Consider the following 24931-nt stretch of genomic DNA (forward strand, 5'->3'; position numbering starts at 1 on the left):
ACAAACTAGGACTAGAAAGAAACTACCTCAACATAATAAAGATCATCTAGAAAAAGCCCACATCAAACATCATACTTAATGTTAAGGCTGAAAGCTTTCCCTTGAAAAATCAGAGACAGCAAAAATGTCCAGTTTTGTTCATTTTTATTCAACATAATACTGGAAAGTATAGCCAGAGTAATTACAAGAGAAAAAGAAACAAAAGGCATCCTAATCAGAAAGGAAGAAGTAAAATTATTTCTGTTCATAGACAATATGATCTTATATGAAGAAAATGCTAACTACCCAACAAAGCAACTGTTAAAACCAATAAACTCAGCAAAGTAGTCAACACAAAAAAATCAATTGCAGGGGTGCCAAAGTGGCTCAGTTGGTTGAGGAACCAACTCCTAATTTCAGCTCAGGTCATGATCTCAGGGTCATGAAATTGAGCCCTGCCTTGAGCTCCATGTTGAACATAGAGCCTGCTTGGGATTCTTTCTGTCCTTCTCCCTCTGCCCCTCCCCACGCTCGCATACATGCACACACACACTCTCTCTTACTCTCCAAAAAAAATTAAAAAATCAATTTCGTATTAATTCCCTAACAATGAAGAATCTGAGGAGGGAAATCACAGAAACAATTCCCTTTACAATAGCATCAAAAAGAAAAAAAAATAACTTTGAGACTAACAGAACCAAGGAAGTAAAAGATTTGTACACTAAAAATTACAAAACCGTATCAAAAGATATTTTAAAAGATATAAACAGAGGGAAACACATTCCAAGTTCATGGATTGAAAAACACTGTTAGTATGTCAACACTACCCAAAACAATCCATGGATTCAAAGCAATCCTTATGAAAATCCCAATTATACTTTATGAAGAAACAGAAAAACGCATTCTAAAATTCATAAGGAATCTCAAGGGGCTCTCACAGAGCAAAAAACAATCTTGAAAAAGAACAAAGCTGAAAGACTTACACATTTCCTGATTTTAATATTTACAACACAGCTACAGTAATCAAAACAAAGTGGTACTGTCATGCGGACATGTAAACAAATGAAATAGAACTGAGCACACAGAATAAACCCTTGCATATATAGTCAAATGATTTTTTAAAAGGGGCCAAGACTATTCAATCAGGAATGGATAGTAATTTTAATAAATGATGCTGGGAAGACTGGATATCAAGATATCCACAGCAAGAGAATAAAGTTGGAGCCTTATCTACAAATATATACAAAAATTAACTCAAAATGTAACTAAGATTTAAATTTAAGACCTAAGGTGTCTCAGGGTAGCTCAGTGGTTGGGTGCCTGCCTTCGGCCTAAGGTGTGATCCTAGAGTCTGGGGATCAGGTCCCACATTGGGCTCCCTGCATGGAGCCTGCTTCTCTCTCTGCCTGTGTCTCTGCCTCTCTCTCTCTCTCCCTCTCTCATGAATAAATAAAATCATAAATTAATTAATTAATTAAAGACCTATAACTTTAAAACTCTTAGAGGAAAATATAGGACCAAAGCTGCATGATACTGGATTTGGCAATGATTTCTTGCATAGGACACCAAGGCACAAGCAATAGAAGATGACAAAATGAATTTCATGGAAATTTAAAAATTTTGTGCATAGGACACTATCAACAGAATAGTTACACAAAGAATGGGATAAAACTTGCAGATCATGTATTTAGTAAGGGGTTAACATCCAGAATACATAAAGAACTCCTACCACCCAACAAAAACAAAAAAGACAACCCAATTAAAAGATGAGCAAAAGATACTTCTCCAAGAAGATATACACTTCTCCAAAAAAGATATACAAATAGACACTTCTCCAAAGAAGATATACAAATGGCCAATAAGCATGTGAAAAGAGATGCCACTTCATCTCCATTAGGATGCTACCATGAAAAAAAAGACAAAATAACCACCACAGGCAAGGATGTGAAGGAATTGGAACCTTTGTGCACTGTTGGTGAAAATGTAAAATCATACAAGACCCTGTTGAAAACGGTATAGTGATCCCTCAAAAAGTCAATAATATAGTACAATTACTACAGATCCAGCAACTCCACTTCTGTGTACATACTCAAAAAAACCTGAAAGCAATCTCAAAGAAATATTCGTACTCCCATGTTCAGAGCAGCATTAATCACAATAGCTAAAGCACAGGAACAACCCAAGTGTCCACTGATGGGTGAACGGGCAAAATGTGATATATACAAAAAATGGAATATTCAGCTAAATATTCTGACATATGCTACAACATGGACAAATCTTGAAGACATGATGCTAAGTGAAATAAGCCAATCGGAAAAAGACAAGTTATATGATTCCACTTATATGTAGTACTCAGAGTATTCAAAACGATAGACAAGAAAGTAGAATTGTGGTTGCCAGAGGTTGGAAGTGAGGGGGGTGGAATGGGTGGGTTATTGTTTAATGGGTATAGCGTTTCAATTTTACAAGAAGAGAGACATGAAGATGGATGGTAGTAATGGTTGCACAACATTTATAAATGTACTTAATACCAGGGAGCTGTACACTTAAAAATTATTAAGATGATAAACTCTATTATATGTATGCCACAGTAAAAAAAAAAAATTAAAAGAAAAGATGATTGGGGATGTTAGTGAACAACTACACAGGATATGAAAGAACTGAGAGAAGAAACAATTACAAGAAGTGTGACCAAAAATTGTATTAAATCTCCTTTAAAGCTTCTACCTCTTTGTCAAGAGGTTAAATGTTTATTATTAGATTTTACTTTTTTTATTGGAAAAAAAAATACATGGCAAGGTTGGTGATATAAGTATACACTTTTTTAAGAAGCTTACAATAACAGAAGATATAAACAGATAACTAGGTTAGGAAGATCATTTTGTGTTTGAAGATAAGACAGGCTGCAGCATATTTACATGCTAAGGAGAAAGTTTTACCAGAGAGAACAGAGTACAAAAAGTACCTGGTGATAGTGACCACTGCAGAAGGGGAAAGGAATTAGTTTTCTGCAGGACAGCTCCTCCACTGAGAAAAGGGTTGAAGTAATGGACTTTGGTCTAGGCTAAATAGGAAAGGATATGAACCCAGAGAATAAACAAACAGATTTAGGAAAACAAATATATCAAAGGACTAAGTACCTCCAAAAGGTTAAGAATTGATATAGGGGATTTTTTTTTATAAAGCTAGAAAACAAAATATACTTGATGAAATTAATTATTACAGTTAAAAACTAACCTTACCCTCATAAGGTAGGTATATTATTTGTCATAAGGTAAGTTTCTATAAGTAAAATTTCTGTAAACATAATAAAATACAAAACCACATTAAAATTCCCCACGTAATAAGATTCCTTCATATTTGTTAAATAATTTCAATGCCTCCAGAGAAAAGTAATATTCAAATGATAAGTATTTGTCTTTCCTCGGTTTTTTATTACCATTTTTATTTACTGTTTTCTTTCTTTACCTTGATCAGCTACTTTTTGTTTGGCTTCTTCTATTCGTTTCAGTTCGTGCTGTTTTGCTTCCAAGAGTTGTTTTTCTTCTTTTAAAGGATCGTATTTTATTTCTACAGGAAGCATAAAACGAATATTTAATTACTTTATACTCTTTCAAAAATATCCTTGAGTTGAAAATAATCACTAATTCAAAATCTGTAAAAATTTACAGTGAAAACCAATTTAATTTGAGTTTCCAAATGCTAATTTAAATATAGAAGTACCTCAGGGCAGGGCACCTAGGTGGTGGGCGGTTAGTTAAGCAACTGCCTTCAGCTCAGGTCAGGATCCCAGTGTCCTGGGATGGAGCAGGGAGTGAGGCTCCCTGCTCAGCAGAGTTTCCTTCTTCTTCCTCTGCTCCTCCCCTTGCTCCTGCTCCCTCTCTCACTCACTCACTCTCTCACTCAAATAGAGTCTTTTAAAATAAATATAAAAGTATCCCAAAAAACTTATCAGAAGTATTTTTAACATAATTATCAAAGATTTTTCCAACCACAAATAAAAGTACTTAAATTTCCAACGTTTAAAATTTGACTTACTAGAAGAAGGCACTATGAGTAAATAGATGTCTCCCAGAACAGCTTCAACTGGTTGAGTATACAGGTTTTTCCATGGAATTATAAGATTAAGATTACCTACATGATGTTTTTTAAAAAGGACAAAAAATATTATTCATTCAATTGTATTTACTTCCAGCCTATTGTCTGTCAGGCATTAGTAGAAATAACAAAATAACAAACGAGTCACTTTACAGAAAGCTGTTTTACAACCAAAAACAATAAAAGCCTTTGTTGTAATAATCTGAAATTATTTGTATTAGTACTGTTGGAAAATCTACTACTAAATGATATTCTAAAAATTTACAAGTTTCTATTTACAGCAATCTGCAACACAAATGTAACAATGCTTTTCTGCCATTAACCAATAATCTTTGGCATAACTTTGATTTCTCCAATTATTACTCTAAATCACTATAAGAATTTACATAACACTTTCAAAAGATAGTCTATAAAATTTACTGTATATCTCATATATGTAAGTGTATTTTCCACAGAGTAAAATTGAGTGTATTTTTCAGAGACTACATATACATATATACAAACATAACATGTGTTTATGATTATCAACATTCAGTGAATGTATGTGCAGATTTCTATGGTAATAATCAAGGGTTATGGACAAGATTAGAAAACCATTCAAACTCAGTGAAAATGTTTTACTACAATCCAAAAGCAAAGTATTTTTTAAAGCATTAGACTTCTTAAAACTAAAAAATGTGATGTAAAGTATTCATTATATTGATTCTATCTTGTGAATTTAGAGTATTTCCATAATAGAAGTAAGGGGGAGGTGATTAAAAAAAAGAAAATATCCATAATAGTTTTTAAATTCTTCAAGACTTTTTATAAACCATGAGTCTCTTCATTTAGAAATAGCTGCCATGACTAGAAAGGGAAAGATTACCGACATGACAGTTGCATTAACTGGCTAGCTTTTGGGGAAGGGAAAAAAAATCTACCTAGATTTATCCCATCACATAACCCCAAAATTCCATGTTTAAAAAAAATCCAAATGAGTAAAAGATTTCATTTTATAGGGATCCCTGGGTGGTGCAGCGGTTTGGCGCCTGCCTTTGGCCCAGGGCATGATCCTGGAGACCCGGGATCGAATCCCACGTCGGGCTCCTAGTGCATGGAGCCTGCTTCTCCCTCTGCCTATGTCTCTGCCTCTCTCTCTCTCTCTCTCTGTGACTATCATAAATAAATTTTTTTTTAAAATTAAAATATATTAAAAAAAAAAAGATTTCATTTTATGTCAATCCAGAATAAAACAAACGATCTGATTTATAAGAAATGGATGATTTTCTGAGTGTTTAAATCAGAGAAGATAGCACCCATTTCAAATCTGTGTATGGTCTAAAATATAACCAGAATGAAATTAACACATTAGAAAAAAATAATTGTGATAAATCTGATACAATTTATAAATCTACCAGGTAGACTGCTTATACACACATATATTAATAATCCAAGAGTAAATAAACAAAACAGAGAACAGTAACAAAATAGCATTAAAGTAATCAAAGAAACACAAAGTTACTAATGTACCATTTTCACCAGTAAATTTTAAAAACAAAAACAGTTTTTTTCCTCCCATTATAAGGTACAGACTTCTAGAAAATTTGGAAAATACACAAAAATATAAACAAAGGCAATCCTAAAAATCTTTCAAATACAAATGCTTTAAAAATATGTATATATTTACACTTGCTATATGTGTAATTCTACATGCTAAATGAAAAAAAGTTGAAAGATCAGTTGAGATTAACAACATCTAATAGCAGCAAGGGAAGGGGCACCTCAGTCAGTTGAGCCTCCAACTCTTGGTTTTGGCTTGGGCTGGCTTGAAGATTCCCTCTCCCTACCACTCTCTCCCTCTCATTCCCCATCCTCCTCAAATAAAATCTTTAAAAAAGATAGCATTAAAACTAGTTGTAACCCTATACTGCTCATTTGAAAATGTGTATTTCTTTCACTCAACAAATTTTATCCTTATTATATGCCACGTATTGTACTAGTAGTAAGAATAAAAATAAAATTGACTTAAGAAACTTGTTGTCTAGTACAAGAAAAAAAATAATCATATTAAAGAATGACAGCTGCAGGCAGCCCCGGTGGCACAGCATTTAGCGCCGCCTGCAGCCTGGGGTGTGATCCTGGAGACCCGGGATCGAGTCCCACGGGATCGAGTCCCACATCGGGTTCCCTGCATGGAGCCCGCTTCTCCCTCTGCCTGTGTCTCTGCCTCTCTCTCTGTGTCTATGAATGAATGAATGAATTAATTAATTAATTAATTAATTAAAAATAAAGAATAAAAAAATGCTCACTCTCTAAAGGAAAAAAAAAAAGAAAGAATGACAGCTGCTAGGACAGAGGAGAGGTAGGAGAGGTATGCAAACAACCTCAGAAACTAAGTTTCTGGCCGCACTGCCTAGATGATCTAGACCTGACTCCTTACACCATATATCCATGGTCAATGAGAATATAGCAATCACTAGTCAGAAACCTAAGAAACCAAGACAGACAGTTATGCTATTAGATTTAACACATTCCCTGTGGATTAGCTCATTTTAACACCTAATAAGATATATAATTTCATAGTTTTTAAACAAGGGTATACGGACCACACAGTAATTTTAAGTTACCCACCTAAGTTCTCCATGATTTTTGATTAATGCAGAAACATTAAAAATATCAAATTAAAGACATACTAAGCATATCATTCTTATTGTATGCCCAACCAGGAGGACATTCAAATAAGCAGCACAGCTTACCTATATGACCAACTTTAACTTTAAATGGTACATCCAGTTGACTCTACAAAAACATCATATATAAAATATTAGTACATATACAGGCCAACAAAACAGACTATTTTCTTCCCAAAATTATTTAAAGTGTGTAAGTTAACCTACACCTTCTCTTTGTCCTCAAATATTAAATTTATAGATACACAATTATAGTATTATTTTCAATCCACAAAATTCAGGAAGACTGATCATTTTTAAATAAAAAAAGGGATAGTTCTACAGTAATACAGACCACCTAAGTCACTCATGCCAAAAATCATACTGCTTTTACATTGTATGGGGTGGGGGTAACAGAGGTGAGGAATTTCACTGAACTAAGTGAACTAACTTGTAGGGAGGTTAATATGCCATTTTGCAAAAAATATCCCCACCCTCAAATTTCTCCCCATCCAACGGGGAAAAGGACAACCTTTTCAAAAAGTGGTGCTTAGGAAACTGGATATCCACACACAAAAGAATGAGGTTAGACCCTTACCTTATAACTATATATAAAAATTAACTCAAGATGGACATAAGACCTAAACATTAGAACCAAAACTACAAAACCCTTAGAAGAAAACATGGTAAAATCTTGACACTAGATCTGGCAATGATTTCTTGGATCATATCAATGACACAGCCAACAAAAGAAAAAGAAAACCAGATGAAATTTCACCAAATTAAAAACATTAGTGCATCAAAGGATACTGTCAACAGAGGCATAAGGCAACATAAAGAATGGGATGAAGTTGGGCAGCCCAGGTGGCTCAGCGATTTAGCGCCACCTTCCGCCCAGGGCCTGATCCTGGAGACACGGGATCGAGTCCTGCATTGGGCTCCCTGCATGGAGCCTGCTTCTCCCTCTGCCTGTGTCTCTGCCTCTCTCTCTCTCTGTCTCTCATAAATAAATAAAATATTTTTTAAAAATGGGTATTATCAAAAAAACAAAAAATAGTGCCTGGCTGGATCAGTCAGTAGAGCATGTGACTCTTGATCTTTGGGTCATGAGTTCAAGTCCCACACTGAGGAGTACACTTAAAATTTTTTAAAAAGAACATTAAAAAAATAAATGTTAGCAAGGATGTGGATAAAGTGGAAATTACATATGTTGGTGGTGGAATATAAAATGGTTCAACTACCATGGAAAACAAGAATGCAGTTCTTGAAAAAGCTAAACATAAAATTACCATAAAATCCAGGAATTCCACTGATAGGTATTTACCCACAGGAACTAAAAATAAGGAACTGAACAGATATGCATATTGCAAATGTTATACCAGCGTTACTCACAAAAGCCAAAATGCAGAAGAAACAACTCAACTGTCCATCAACATATGAATGGATAAACAAAATGTGGCATACAGATATAGTGGGATATTATGCAGCCACAAAAAGAAATGATGTTCTGATACAAACAACAACATGGACAAACCTTAAAGGAATTATCCTAAGTGAGGTATGCAAATACAACATGGCAAACATAGCATGATTTCACTTATATGAGCTACAAGAAATAGTTAACAGGGTCTACAAGGAGCAGGAATGGAAGTTGTTTCTTAATGGTTATTGGGTTTCCTATGACCTAACAAAAAAGTTACAGGAAAAGATATTGGTTGATGGTTGTACAACATCATGAATGTAGTTAATATCACTGAATTCTCAGGTAAAAAAATGTGGTTACCACGTCATTAAAAGAAAATTTGAAGATGATTAGAAATTAACCATTTAAAATAAAATCATATAAAAAGAAAAAAAATTGGAAATATTTTTAAATGAGGAAAATCACGCTGTCAATTTGTGTTGAGATTCAAAGTCCACTTTGTATAAAATTCATTTTGCAAAAATTATTTTCAAAAAATTTTCTCGAACTTGAATAACTTAAGACAACAAAATAAATCAAGAAGTCTATATAGTTGTAAATGCACTGAATCACAAATTTCTTATACTCAAAACCTACCAGAAGGGTGCCTGCATGTTGGTTGGTGTTAAGTGTCCAACTCTTGATTTCAGCTCAGGCAGGTCATGATCTCAGGGTCATGGGATCAATCAAGCCCTATGTCAGGTTACCCACTCAGCAGAGAGTCTGCTGAAGATTCTCTTTCCCTCTCCCACTCCTCTAACCTCCTTCACTCTCATTCATGCTGTCTCTAAAATATATAAATAGAACTTTAAAATTTAAAAAAACGTACCAGAGCATTTTCTTTAATTTCAAGATTCTTCAAGGCCACAGCTCCTAAAAAAAATTTTTTTAAATAAAATTAAAATATACAATGCTTTCCATTTTAATAAGGCATACTTCATCCTTAAATGTTATAAATGATATAAAAATTATAATATGCATAACAGAAAATAATCTATAATTTCATTTATTAGTTCACCCTCAGTCTTTTTTTTTTTTTTAAGATTTTATTTATTTATTCATGAGAGACAGAGAAAGAGAGGCTGAGACACAGGCCAAGGGAGGAGGCACACTGCAAGGAGCCCAATGTGGGAATCTATCCCGGATCCTGGGATCACGCCCTGGGCTAAAGGCATATGCTCAACTGCTGAGCCACTCAGGCGTCCCTCACCCTCAGTCTTTAACCTAGTCTAAGATGTATGTTCGACCAAAACATCATTTGTTGTATATTCTGAACTCCATAGTTATAGCCCACTGTTAATGTATACAAACATTTTAATCAGAATGTCCAAGAGCTGTAGGACAACTGTAAAAGCTATAACATATGTATAATGGGAATACCAGAAGGAAAAAAAGAGAAGAAAAATAATTTTTTAAGTAGTAATGACTGAGAAATTCTCCCAAAATTAATGATAAAAACACCAAGCCACAGATGCAAAAAACTCAGAGAACATAAGACATGGAAATACTAAAAAATCTACAAGTATCATAATCAAACTGCAGAAGATCAAACCAAAAAAAATTTGAATATGATCCCAAAATACCTCTTTTAGGTATATATCCAAAGTAAAAAACAAAACAAAACGTTGAAAAGATATCTGCCCTCCAATGTTTATTACAGGATTGATTATTCACAATAGCCAAGATATTAACTGTCCATCAACAGATGAATGGATAAAGATGTGATGTGATATAAATACACACAATGGAAATTATTCAGCCATGATAAAGAATGAAATCCTGCCAATGTGACAACATAGATGGACTTTAAGGGCATTATGCTTACTGAGATAAGCCAGACACAGAAAGAGAAATATTGTATGGTACTGTTTTTGGGTAAAATCTGAAAAAGCTGAACTCTTAGAGTAGGAACATGGTTACCAGGGGCTAGGATATAAGGGAACTGGGGAAATTAAAAGATACAAACTTGCAACTAGGAGATGAGTAAGTTCTGGAGATCTAATGCACAGCATTATGCATTATAGTCAACAGTACTACTGTATTACATATTTCAAAACTGCAAAGACATTAGATCTTTAATGTTCTTACCACAAAAAAGAAATGATTATTCGACATGATAGAGGTGTTAATGAAACTACAGTGATAATCATACTGCAATATACAACTACCAAATCAATGTGTTGTGCACCTTAAACTTACACATTGTTATATGTAAATTAGGTCAACAAGAAAAATCTTGAAAGAAAGCAGAAAAAAGCAAATTCCTGGACAGATGTACAAGGAATAACTGAAATAAAAATTCACCAGAGAACAATCCAAAGCAGACTTGAACATACAAAAGAACGAATTAGCAAACTTGAAGTCATCTGAAAATGTAGAGTGATGCCCCTCCTCAAAAAAAGTAAACAGAGGCAAACAAACTTGAGGCATCATTCAATGGATCAGTATAAGCATTTATAAGAATCCCAAAAGGAGGAAAGATAGAGGCAGAGAACTTAGAAAATTTAATTTTCAATAACAAACAAAATGTAAAAGGAAACAAGTGGAACTTTAAAAACATATGAAACGTTCTACTCAACAAGAGCAGAACACAATTTTCTCAAGTGTCATGGAACATTCTTCAGGATGGGCCATATATTAGGCAACAAAAAAAAAATATCTGAATAAATTTTAAGAAGCTGAAATCCTAAAAGGTATCTTTTCTGATAACAATGGAATTAAAATCTATGGAACTAAAACTGAGAAATCCACAAATTAGTGGAAATTAACACTCTCAACCAATGAATGAAAAAAAATCACAAGAAAAACCTAAAAACTTAAAAATAAAAATGAAAGCATAACATACCAAAATTTATAGGCTGCTATAAAGGCAGCCCCAGAAAAACTTACAGCTCTAAGTGTTTACACTAAAAAATAAATTAACACCTTAAATTTACACTTTAAAATAGGAAGAGATTAACTAAGCCCAAGCTACAAGAGTAATAAAGTTTAGAACAGAGAGAACTGGGCAGCCCGGGTGGCTCAGTGGTTTGGCGCCACCTTCAGCCCGGGGCTGGATCCTGGAGACCTGGGATAGAGTCCCACATCAGGCTCCCTGCGTGGAGCCTGCTTCTCCCTGTCTCTGTCTCTCTCTCTCTCTCTCTCTCTTTCTGTGTCTCTCATGAATACATAGGTAAAATCTTTTGGGGGGGGGGGGGGAACAGAGAGAACTAAAATGAGAACAAAAAACCCAATAGAGAAAACTGATGAGACCAAAAGTTAGTTTGTATTTTTGAGGAACCAAGAAAGAGAGAAAAAATAATTAAAATCAAGAATATAAGAGGGAATACTACCAATTTTACAGAAAAAATAAAAGATTATAAAAGAGTAGTATGAAAAACTATACATCAACAAATTAGATACCCTAGATGAAATGGATAAATTCCTAGAAAAACATACCCTACCAGTAATGAATCATAAAGAAATAGATAATCAGAACAGACCTATAATAAGTAAGGAGATTTAATCACTAATCAAAAGCCTCCCAACAACAAAAGTCCACGACAAAATGGTTTCACTGGTGAAGTCTACCAAACTTTTGAGAAAAACACATTTCTCAAACTCTTCCAAAAAACTAAGGAGAAGGAAAATACTTCCAAATGCCATCTATGAGGTCAGCATTAATCTGATACCACACAAAGATGCCACAAGGAAATTACAGATCATTATCCCCAGTGAATACTGGCACAAAAATCTTCAACAAAATATTAGCAAAGAAAATTTAACAGTACATTAGAAGGATTATACACCATGACCTAATACTACTTCTAGAAGGCAAGGATGGTTTAACATAAGAAAAAAATCAATGTAATACACCACATTAACAAAATGAAGGGGGGATAAAAACATATGATCATCTCAATCAATGAAGAAAAAGCATTAGAAATTTTTCAATACACTTTCATGAAAAAACACTCAATATATTAGGATTAAAAGAAAACAACCTCAATATAACAGAAGCCACACATTATAAACTCACAGTGATCATATTCAATAGCGAAAAACAGGTCTTTTCCTCATCAGGAACAAAAAAAGGGTGCAGGCTTTTGCCAATTTCATTAAACATAGTACTGAAAGTCCTAGCCAAAGCAAGTGGACAAAGTAAAAGGCATCCACGTTGGAAAGGAAGAAGTAAAATTATCTCTATTCACTAACAACATAATCTTATGTGAAGAAAATCCTAAATTCACCATAAAAAAATGCTAGAATAAATGAATTCTGCAATATTGCCAAATACAAAATCAAAACACAAAAATCAGTTGTTTCTTTATACTAACAATGAATAGTCCAAAATAAAAATCAAGAAACAATTCCATTTAAAATATCACAGTAAATAATAAAATATTTGGGAATAAACTTAGCCACAGGGGTGAATGATTTGTACCTTCAAACTATAAAATACTCCTGAAGGACATTAAAGGCACACACAACCAGGAAGACATGCTCATAGACTGGAAGACTTAATATTGTTAAGATGACAATACTACTCAAAGAAAACTACAGAGTCAATACAACCCACATTAAAATCCCAGTTTTTGTAGAAATCAAAAAATCCATCTTTAAATTAATGCGGAATCACAAGGGACACCCCCATTGTTAAAATAATCTTTTAAAAAAGAGGGGTGAAGAAAAATTGGAAGTCTCACTCTTCCTAATTTCAAAATTTAATACAAAAACATAGTAATCAAAACAGTGTGGCACCAGTATACAAACACGTAGACCAATGGAATAGAACAGAGAGCAAAGAAATAAATTCTCACATATACAGTCAAATGATGCTGACAGGGCTGCCAAGACTACTTAACTTGGAAAGGTTACCAAAAAGTATTGGAAAATGATATTCATTTTAAAAAGAAGGAAGTTGAATTACCATGCACCATCCCAAAAATTAACTGAAAGTAGATCAAAGACTCAAAATTCAGATCTAAAACTATAAAAAATTTAAGAGAAAAGTATAGATGAAAAGTCCCATTATAGTTGATTTGGCAATGATTTCTTTTGGATGGATTTGACACCAAAAACACAGGAAGCAACAAAACAATGATCTGGACTTCATCAAAATTAAAAACTTTTGTGCATCATAGAACATCATCAACAGTTAAAAGGCAACAGTATTTTCAAATCACGTATCTGATAAAAGGTCGATATTCATAATATATAAACTCCTAAAACTCAATTTTTAAAAAAGGCAACCCAATTAAATAAAGGATGGCCAAAAGGTCTTCAAAAAGACATTTTTTTTCAAAGACCTACAAATGGCCATGAACCAAAAGGAAAGATGTTTGACAGAACTAATCATCAGAGAAATGGAAGTGAAATAAACAAGATAATACCTCACATCCATGGGAGGGGGATGGCTACTATAAACAAAAGAGAAAATAACAAGTTTCTGAGAATGTGGAGAAATTAGAACCCTTGTGCACAATCAGTGAAAATCTAAAATAGTGCATATGGAAAGCAGTAGGATAGTTCCTCAAAAAACTAAAAAAAAAAAAAAAAAAAAAAACCCAACATATATAAACCCAGCAATCCCACTTGTGAGTATATACCAAAATATTTGAAAGCAGGGACTCAAAGGTATATTTCCATGCTCATGTTTGTAGCACCATGATTCAAAATAGCCAAAAGGTGGAAGCAATCTATGTGTCTATTTACAAATGAATGGAGAAACAAAATGTGGCATATACATTTAATATTGTTCAGCTTTAAAAATGAATGAAATTCTGATATACAATATAACAGAGATGAACCTTGAAGACATTGTAGGTAGTAAAATAAGCCAAACACAAAAAGATAAATGTTATATGATAACACTTATATGAGGTGTCTTGCTTGTATAGTCAAATTCACAGAGATAGGAAATAGAATAATAGTTGCCAGGAGCTGAGAGTAGGGAAAATGAGTAGTTATTCCTCAATAGGCACAATGTTTCAGTTATGCAAGATGAAAAGAGATGGATGGTGGTGATAGCTATACAACATGAATACACTTAATGCCTCTGAATTGTACACTTAAAAATGGTTAACATGAAAATAACTGACACCATAGGAATGCAACGGGGTCCTGGGATGGGAGTCCCACATCAGGCTCACCACGGGGAGCCTGCTTCCCCCTCTGCCTACGTCTCTGCCTCTTTCTCAGTCTCTCTCATGAATAAGTAAAATCTTTAAAAAAAAAAAAAAAAAAGAAAGAAAACCACAAGCCAATATTACTGATGAACATAGATGTAGAAATCCTCAACAAAATATTAGCAAACCAAATCCAACAATACCTTAAAGAAAAAAAAAAAAATCACGGACCACAATTGAGTAAGTTATACAAGAGACAAAAGGGTGGTTTAATATTCACAAATCAATCAATGTGATATATCACATTAACCAGAGAAGGTAAAAAAAAAAATAAACATAAATAATAAATAATAAATAAAAGGGATCCCTGGGTGGCGCAGCAGTTTAGCGCCTGCCTTTGGCCCAGGGCGCGATCCTGGAGACCCGGGATCGAGTCCCACGTCAGGCTCCCGGTACATGGAGCCTGCTTCTCCCACTGCCTGTGTCTCTGCCTCTCTCTCTCTCTCTCTGTGTGTGTGTGACTATCATAAATAAAATAAATAAATAAATAAATAAATAAATAAATAAATAAATAACCAGAGAAGGGATAAAAGCCTTATGATGATCTCAGTAAATACAGAAAAAAAAAAACATTTTACAAAATGCAACATCCATTATCAATAAAACAAAATAGATTCAACATAATAAAGGCCATATACAAAAAGCCCATAGCTAACATCATGCTCACTGGTGAAAAACTGAGCATTTCTCTTAAGACCATGCATAAGACAAGGGTGTCCACTCTCACCACTTTTATTCAACATAATAATGGAACTCTTAACTGCAGGAATCAGACAAGATAAGGAAATAAAAGGCATTCAAATTAGCAAGAAGAAGTAAAATTTCATTACTTGCAGAAGACAGGATATTGATATAGAAAACATTAAAAATTCCATCAAAAGAATTATTAGAACTGATAAATTCAGTAAACTTACAGGATACGAAGTTAATATGCAGAAATCTACTGTATTTCTACACACTAATACAAAGTAGAAGAAAAAGAAATTAAGAAAACAATTCCATTTACAATTTCACCAAAAATAAAATACCTACAAATAAACCTAACCAAAGAGGTAAAAGACCTGTACTCTGAAAACTATAAAACACTAATGAAACAAACTGAAGACGACATCAACAAATGGAAAAATAGTCCATGCTCATGGGTCAGAATATCTTAAAATGTCATTACAAAATGCAATCAATAGGTTCAACACAATTCCTATCAAAATGCCAACATCATCATCATTTTCAAAAGACTAAAACAAATAACCCTAAAATGTGTATGGAACCACTATAAGCCCAAATAGCCAAAGCAATCTTGAGAAAGAACAAGGCTGATGGTACCGAATCTCAGGTTTCAAGTTATACTATGAAGTGGTACTAATCAAAACAGTACGATACTGGCACAAAAACAGACCCACAGATCAATGGAACAGAATAGAGAGCCCAGAAATAAACCCATGCCTATATGGTGAATTAATCTACCACAAAGGAAACAAGAATATACAATGGAGGGAAGACAGCTTCTTCATCAAAAGGTGCTGGGAAGAGTGGACAGCTACTGAAAAAGAATGAACCTAGATGGAACACTTTCTTACACCATACATAAAAATAACTCAAAGTGGATTAAAGACTTAAAATGCAGGACCTGAAATCATAAAACTCCTGGAAGAAACTACAAGCAGTATTTTCTTGGACATCACCATAGAAACATTGTTCTAGGTATAATGTCCTAAGGCAAGGAAAACAAAACGCAAAAATAAACTATTGGCACTACACCAAAATAAAAGGTTTTTGCATAACAAAGGAAACCATCAACAAAAAGGCAATCTACAGAATGAGAGAAGATATTTTCTAATGATATATCTAGTGAAGAATTAATATCCAAGATATATAAAAAAATTTATACAATAGAACACCAAAAATACTAATAATAATCCAATTAAAAACAGCAGAGGACCTTAAGGAACAGGTTTTCAAAGATGACTTACAGATGACCAACAGACACATGAAACGACGCTCAATATCACTCACCATCAGGTAAATGTGAATCAAAACCAAGTAAGAAGGCAGCCCGGGTGGTTCAGTGGTTTAGTGCTGCCTTCAGGCTGAGAGACTCAGGCTCCCTGCATGGAGCCTGCTTCTCCCTCTGCCTCTCAATCAATCTCTCTCTCTCTCTCTATCTCTCATGAGTAACTAAATAAAATCTTTAAAACAACAACAACAAAGATATTATTTCCCACCTGTCAGAAAGGTTAGACTCAAAAAGACAAGAGGGGCACCTGGGTGGCTCAATCAGTTAAGAGGCTGGCTTTGGCTCAGGTCATGATCTCAGGGTCCTGGGATCAGCCTCCTCCCTATCAGATTCACTGCTCTATGGGGAGTCTGCTTTTTCCCTCTCCCTCTGCTCCTCTTCCCCACCTCCTCATGCTCTCTCTTTCTCTCTCAAGTAAATAAAATCTTTAGGGGGAAAAAAAAAAGACAAGAAATAAGTGTTAGTGAGGATGTGGAGAAAAAGGAACCCTCCTACATTGTTGGTAGGAATGTAAATTGGTGCAGCTGCTATGGAAAACCATATGGAAGTTCGTCAAAAAATTAAAAATAGAAATACCATATGATCCAGTAATTCCACTATTGGGTATTTACACCCCCCCAAAAAAAAAACCATAAAGACACTAATTCAAAAAGATACATGAACCTCTATATTTACTGCAGCATTATTAATAATAATTAACATATGGAAGCAACCTAAATATTCATCAATAAATGAATGGAAACACACATCCACACCCACATACAGATTATTATTCAGTCATAAAAAAGAATGAGACCGGGATCCCTGGGTGGCGCAGCGGTTTGGCGCCTGCCTTTGACCCAGGGCACGATCCTGGAGACCTGGGATCGAATCCCACATCGGGCTCCTGGTGCACGGAGCCTGCTTCTCCCTCTGCCTATGTCTCTGCGCCTCTCTCTTTCTCTCTGTGACTATCATAAATAAATAAAAAATAAAATAAAATAAATAAAAAAAAGAATGAGACCTTGCCATTTGTGACAATATGGATGGACTTAAAGGGTATGCTAAGCAAAACTAAGTCAAAGGAAGACAAATACCATGCTGTCACTTATACGTAGAACCTAAAAAAGAAAACAAAAAGACTCTTAAATACAGAGAACAAATGGATGGCTGCCAGAAGAAAAGTAGGTGGGGAGAGGGATAGGTAAAATAGGTGAAGGCAATCAAGTACAAAGTTCCAGTTATAAAATAAGTGGTAGAAATGAAAAGCATAGCACAAGGAATATAATCCATCATGTTGCAAAAATGTTGTTTGGTGATGACAGATGGTGACCACACTGAAGATGAGCACTGAGTAATGTACAGAATTGTTGAATCTATATGCTATATACCTGAAACTAAAAATAGTGTTAAGATAATTTTATATCTTACCACAATTTTCTTAAAGTGGTGGTATAAAAAAATACTTTCTCAAACAAAAACTGATGGAATTTGTTGCCAGACCTCCTCTGCAAGAAATGTTAAAAGTTTTCACAGAGTAGGGGGACGCCTGGGTGGCTCAGTGGTTCAGCATCAGCCTTTGGCTCAGGTCATGATCCCAGGGTCCTGGGAGAGTCCCACATCGGGCTCCCTGCATGGAGCCTGCTTCTCCCTCTGCCGGTGTCTCTGCCCCTCTCTCTTCTCTTCTCTCTCTCTCTCTCTCGAATAAATAAATAAAATCTTTAAAAAATAAATAAGCATTAAGAAAAGAAATGAAGGTAAAACTAAGCTTTTTATTTTCCTCACTATTAACAATCTAATGGAACACTATTCAAAATAGTAACAATAGCACACTGGGTGATTACAGCTTATGGATAAGTGAAATGAATGATAACAATGTTATAAAAAATAAAAGGAATGGTATGGAATACTGTTAAAATGTAACTCCACTATCTATGAAGCAATACAGCTTTATTTGATTGGACTTAGTTTTAAACGCATACTGCAATTTTAAGGCATTCCCTCCCCCCACCAAAAAAATGAGTTATAATTAATGTCTTAGGAGAAAAAATTATAGAAAATACTCAAAACCAAGAGAGGCAGAAAAAGAGGAAGATTTTAAAAAGACATTCATGCAAGAAATAGAAAAGAGCTACAAATGCAATAGCTATCCATTAACCCAACTATAATTACTTTAAGTATAAATGGTTTGAATATACCAATTAAAGACAAAACGACACAATGGATTAAAAAAAAAAAAAACACTGTCCTCAAGAAACTCACTCTAAATATAAAAGAATAGACAAATTAAAAACAAAGATCTAGCTAAAATTGGTAGAGTAAAAAAAAGAAAAAAATGTGTAGAACATTTCTTACAATAGCAGAATACATATTCTTTCCAAGGATATGTGTGAACAGAACATTCACCACCAAAAAAACAAAAAACAAATGACGACGAAACCTCTGGGTCATAAATATACCTTAACAAATTTAAAGGAATAAAAGAGTCATACAAAATTTGCTTTTCAGACAACAGAATTAAATTAGAAGTCAGTAACAAAAAAGCTAGAAACTCCCAAAATACCTTTAGATTTAATAAATGCTCATTTAAAATAACAATAGGCCACAGAAGTCATCTCAAAACTGGAAAGTGTCTTGAATCAAATGAAAATAACATTTCAAAATTTCACATGCAGTTTGAGTGACCAACTCCTGATGTCAGCTCCAAGTCATGATCTCAGAGTGGTGAGATGGAGCCCCAAGTCAGGATCTATGCTCAGCACAGAGCTGGTTTGGGATTGTCTCCGTCTACTCCTTCTCCCATTCACGTGCTCTCACACACTCACACACGCCCGATCTCTCTATAAATAAAATCTTAAAAAAAGAAAAAAGAAAAGAAAAGACAGATCTAAAATCAATAATCTAAGCTTCCACCTTAGAAATCTAGAAAAAGAAGAGCAAATTAAATCCTAAACAGAAGAGGGAAAAAAAGAATTAGAGCAGAAATCAATGAAACTCAATAGAGAAAAATAGAAAAACCAATGAAACCAAAAAGACTGTTCTCTGAAAAGATCAACAAAATTGATAACTCTCTAGCCAGATTAAGAAAAAGACACAAATTACTAATATCACAAATGAAAGGAAGAGCCATCCTTACTGATCTCATTGATATTAAAAGATAAAGGAATAAAAACATGTTAATTGTAACCAAAGTTACAATTCCTTAAAAGATATATTCCAACAAAACTCACAAAAGAATATAAATAGGTTTGTATCTATTAAAGACATTGATTCAATAATTAATAATCTTTCAAAACTGAAAGCATAATGCCCAGATGGGTTTCACTAAAATTCTATCAAGTATTTAAGGGAAAAAAATACTAGGCCCCTTATAATCTCTTCTAGGAAGCAGAAGCAGAGGGAACACTTCCTAATTCATTTATGAGATCAGCATTACCCTAATACCTAAACCAAATAAGCATGTCTCAAGAGAAAAAAAAAAAAAAGAAAAACCTACAGACCACTATCTGACATGAACATAGATGAAAAAAAATCCTCAACAAAGTATCAAATTGAATCCAACAACGTATAAGAATAATTATATACCAAGACCAAGTGGGATTTATTCCAGGTATGAAAGGCTCATTCAATATTCAAAAAATCAATAAATGTAAGCCAAAAAATAAATAAAAAATAAATAAAAAATAAAAAATAAATGTAAGCCATTACTTTAACAGGTTGAAGAAAAGAAATCTTATTATCATATCAGCAGACATAGAAAAACCATTTTATAAAACCCAACACACATTCTTAGAGGGGGGGTAAAAAAAACTTTCAGCAAACCAGGAATTCATGTATATACAGTAGAAAAAATATCAGAATACTGGATACCTCTGGATATGGGACAAAAGAACTTTTGAGTGTGATCGATACTTTTATTATCTTGATCGTGATGACTATTTCCCAAGAACATACATTTGTCAAGATTAATCAAAGTGTAGACATTAAATATGTGCATTTTACTATCTCAATTATTATTTCAATAAAGCTGTTAGTACATAACCAGTGGTATCATCTGGGTTGTAGGTATATGGATATGGACTATAAAATCTTGTAACATGCTGTATGTTTGAACTTTTCATAATAAAATGTTCCCTTTTAGCTCTAACGTTCTATGCAAGTTTTTCAAAAAGCAAAGGCAAAAATAACTTTTAAAGAATTAGAATTGGTAATTACCACCATACTTAAATAAACATTTGTTTGGCTTCCCCAGCACATTCTTATCACAGAAAAATGACTCCTTCATATCGGGAATTGTGCCCCGACTGAAGGAGTTAGGATGGTCTAGTAGTGGGAAGACCCTGGCCTTGCCTCAACCCCTGAACATAGTGAGATCAGCATCAATTCATTTTGAACAACTAGGAAATTGATCTGAGGATCAAGAAGACAATCTGCACAATTGGAGGAAAAGAACATGGTGCCTGCAAGACTTATCTTAATTAACAAATCAAAGCACACCACCTAAAGGCCCAAACACTCCCCAGTGCAAGTGAGGAGCTCTGCAGAGGACTGATGTGCAGGAAAGAGCAGTCAAAACACAAGAGCAAAGTGCACACAGCATAAACCAGAAAACACCTCCTGAAGCACCAGGCCCTGGACAGTGCATGACCCCTTTTGATATAGCATTACTCTCAGGAGAAGGAAACATAACAAGCTTTCATAACACGGAAAAGACAGAAACTTAGCCATGACAAGACAGAGGAATTCTCCCCCCAAAAAAGATGAAAAAGAAATCACATCCAGGGACTTGCTAAAAACAGATATAAACAACGTATGTGAACAAGAACTCAGAACAACAGTCATAAGAACATTAGCTGGGCTTGAAAAAAGTACAGAAGACATGAGAAAAACTCTTGCTCCAGAGATAAAAGACCTAAAAACTAGTCAGGTCAAAATTAAAAAATGTTACAATTGAGATGCAAAACCAACTGGATGGAATCACATGGAGGATGGAAGCAGCAAAGGAACAAATAAGTGAAATGGAAGATAAAATTATGGAAAATAATGAAACTGAAAAGAAGGAAAGGAATTGTGCCCTGATCTTCATCTTCCTATGGAGCCACTAGTACACTGGGGGTATGCAGTAAGTGGTCACTGAACATTAAACTCTACTGTAAAGAGAAAACTGGGAGAGCACAGTTCAAAAACAATATATGCTAGTAAAAAAAAAAAAAGAAAGAAAGAAAGAAATTCAAGTTTCTTTTTTTTTTTTTAGAGTTTATTTATTTATTCATAAACAGAGAGAGAGAGAGAGGCAGAGACACAGACAGAGGGAGAAGCAGGCTCCATGCAGGGAGCCCAATGTGGGACTGGATCCCGGATCTCCAGGATCACACCCCAGGCTGCAGGCAGCGCCAAACCGCTGCGCCACAGGGGCTGCCCCGAAATCCAAGTTTCTAATATTACATAACAATGTCAGGTGTAACAACCACCACCACCCAAAAAAAAAAAAAGTGAATTTATTAGTATTATGATTTTAAAGAAAACAAGAGCGAAAGAGACAGAAGACTACAGAAGGAACTATAAAGTATAAGGTATTCCTTGCCATTACAAATGACAATTCTATCACAAAAGCCACTCTTATTACTACTTCTGCCTCTGAATTTCTAATACTTTTGCCCTAAAAGTGCGCTAAAAATGCAATGCACTGCACATCACAATCCTTTGTCATTTGTTAAAAAAAAAAAAAAAAGATGTTCATGTCCTATTCCAGGTAAATGAATTATAATCTCTGGAAAGCAGTTCAGAAATCTGTCTGTAACAAGCACATATGGCTGATTCTGATGCAGCTAGCTCTTGAAGAAATCATGAAGGTCTAGATTGCTTAGAAAAGTTAAATGAGGTATGCCTGGATGGCTCAGTGGTTGAGCATCTGCCTTTGACCCAGGGTGTGATCCCGGGGTCCTAGGATCGAGTCCCACATCAGTCTCTTCATAGGAAGTTTGCTTCTCCCTCTGCTTATGTCTCTGCCTCTCTCCCTGTGTCTCCCATGAATATATAAAATCTAAAAAAATAAAATAAAATTTAGATGGATCTCAGATGAGTCTATGAAATAGTACTACCTAAGTAGATGACATATAAAAAGGGTGGGGAATTTTTAGTAGTGCATAGAGAGTATACCAACATCAAAATTCACCAAGAGTGTGAGATAAAGTTCAATTCCTTCCCCTGCCACACACAAAATAGAGGCTTCTGATATTCAGTCTTCTACTTGTAGGGCCCAGTATAGTAGCATAGTTCTGCTACATTATAATTACGTAGATTTTCGTAAACTCCTCATTTATATATGACAATGTTTCTAGGAAAAATGGGATTCTAATTTTCAAAAAATCATCTCAGAAACAAAATTTTCAGAGCACTACCCATTATTAGGTTAATCCATGTAACTCCTGAATACTAATTAACACTATTAATATGCTAACAGTGAAATTAGCTGAATTATTAGACATCTAGCAAAGGCATACATTTAAAACCAACAGGTCCCTCTGACATTAAACCATAAAAATATTAAGTCCATAAAATAACCATTTTCCTATGTAGCATCCAGTTTCTAATTTTGAAATTTAAAAATATAAAGTTTATCAAAATTATTGCTTTTTAAATTCTCAAAGGATTTTTTAAAAAACTAAAAGCTATTATTTAAAGCTTCACTTATCAAAATATAACCAACTTCTGCAAATAAAACACTGATATGTTGTTTTAAAAATCTGATAAACACCAAAGTTAGAGGGATCATACTACCTGATTTCAAGACTTACCATAAAGCTAGTGTTATCAAGACAAGTGTGGTGCTTGCAACAATTGGACATTTGCATCCACAATGCAAACAAATGAACAACCGTCAACCTATACCATACCTTATACAGAGATGCATCAGAAATCTAAATAAAAAACATAAAATCATAAAAGTTCTGCAAGAAAACATAGGAGAAAAATCTTTGTGACTTCATGGAAGGCAAAGATTTCACAGACACCAAAGTATGATTCATGAAAAGTTTCTGCTAAAGTGGACTCGATCAAAATTTAAACCTTTTGCTTTGCAAAAGACAGACTTCGAAGAGACTGAAAGAAAACATTTTCAAATCACATATCTGACAAAGGACTCACACATAATATGTAAAGAACTCTAACACCTAACCATAAGACAATACTTTGATAAAGAGTTTGGCAGTTCCCTTGTAAGAAGTCAGTTACCCTATGATTCAGCAATTCCACCCTTACGCATATACCCAAGAAAATTTAGAACATATTCCCACAAAAAAAAACTTGTGTATGAAATGATCATAGCAACATTATTCATAAAAGCCAAAAAGTAGGAATAATTTAAATGACCATCACCTGACGCACAGATAAAATGTGATCTATTCAGACAATGGAATATTACTCAGTCATAAAAAGAAGTGATACATGCTAAAACATGTAGCTCGAAAATATAATTTGAAGTGAAAGCAGCCAGAAACAAAAGGCCACTTATGTTACATAATTATATTTAAATTAAATGTCCAGAATTGATAAATCCATAGAGATAAAAGTAGATTAGTAGCTGCTGGAGGTGAGGTTGGGGGGGATCAGGAGAAAATTTGGGAGTGACTGCTAATGGTTATGGGTATAAGGTTTATTTGGGAGTTTTGAGGATGTTCTGGAATTAGTGGTCATAGCTGCATAATTTTGTGAAAAAAATTATGCACGAAAAAACACTTAATTGTACATTTTAGAAGGATAATTCAAGAGGAAAAGTACAGCAAAGGAAACGCAGTTAATACTGTCATAACCTTTAAGGCAACAGATGGTGACAACATTTATCATGGTGAGCATTTCATAACCTTTAGAATTGTTGAATCACTGTTCCACATCTAAAACTAATAACACTGTATGTCAACTATATTAATAAATAACACTATTAAAAGGGTGACCTTAATAGTATGTAAATTAAATCTCTATAGAAAAAGAAAAAAAGCCAATTTAAAATAAGCAAAAGATCTGGAACAGACTTCACCAATGAACTATAAAAACAGCAAAGAACACGAAAAAATGCTCAATATCTTCAATCACTAATGGTACGCAAATTAAAACAATACTTTAGCACTGTATACCTATTAGAATGGCTAAAAAAAGGTTTTTGAAATGACAATAGTAAATGCTAGTGAGGGTGTAGAGCATCTAAGCACTCATCCAATGCTGGTGAGACTGCAGAATGGTACAACCGCTTTGAAAAGCAGCTCCACAGTTTCACAGAAATTAAATATTCACTTATCATAAAACCTCGCCAACCCACTCTGAGGTAGTGACTAACCCAAGGGAAATAAAAATTTATGTTCACACGAAAAACTGTACTTAGCAGCTCTATTCATTATGGCCAGAAAGGGAAACCAGCAGACAGACATAACACATCCAGACAACAAATACCACTCAAAAACACAGGAATGAATACTGCTGCATGAAACACATGGGTGACGCTCAGACTGATTTTACAGAGGAAGTGAAATTAAATAAAAGCAGGTAGACACCAAAAGCTATCTGCCATAGAATTCCATTTATGTGGTAC

At 34.3% G+C, this 24931-nt stretch overlaps 1 protein-coding gene across 4 annotated transcripts in view; it reads right to left on the minus strand.

The window, feature by feature from the left end:
• Positions 1-24931, minus strand: part of VPS13A (vacuolar protein sorting 13 homolog A) — a 234742-nt gene that overhangs the window by 208152 nt on the left and 1659 nt on the right. For all 4 annotated transcript variants that reach the window (XM_077906342.1, XM_077906335.1, XM_077906353.1 and 1 more), the window contains exons 2-5: positions 9017-9060; positions 6813-6855; positions 4018-4113; positions 3448-3549 (exon numbers count right to left, since the gene is read on the minus strand). In XM_077906342.1, coding sequence (XP_077762468.1) covers positions 3448-3549; positions 4018-4113; positions 6813-6855; positions 9017-9060 — 285 coding nt within the window. The remainder of the gene's footprint in view (positions 1-3447; positions 3550-4017; positions 4114-6812; positions 6856-9016; positions 9061-24931) is intronic.

The sequence above is a fragment of the Canis aureus genome, chromosome 1 (assembly GCF_053574225.1).
Source record: "Canis aureus isolate CA01 chromosome 1, VMU_Caureus_v.1.0, whole genome shotgun sequence".
Classification (NCBI taxonomy): Eukaryota; Metazoa; Chordata; class Mammalia; order Carnivora; family Canidae; genus Canis; species Canis aureus.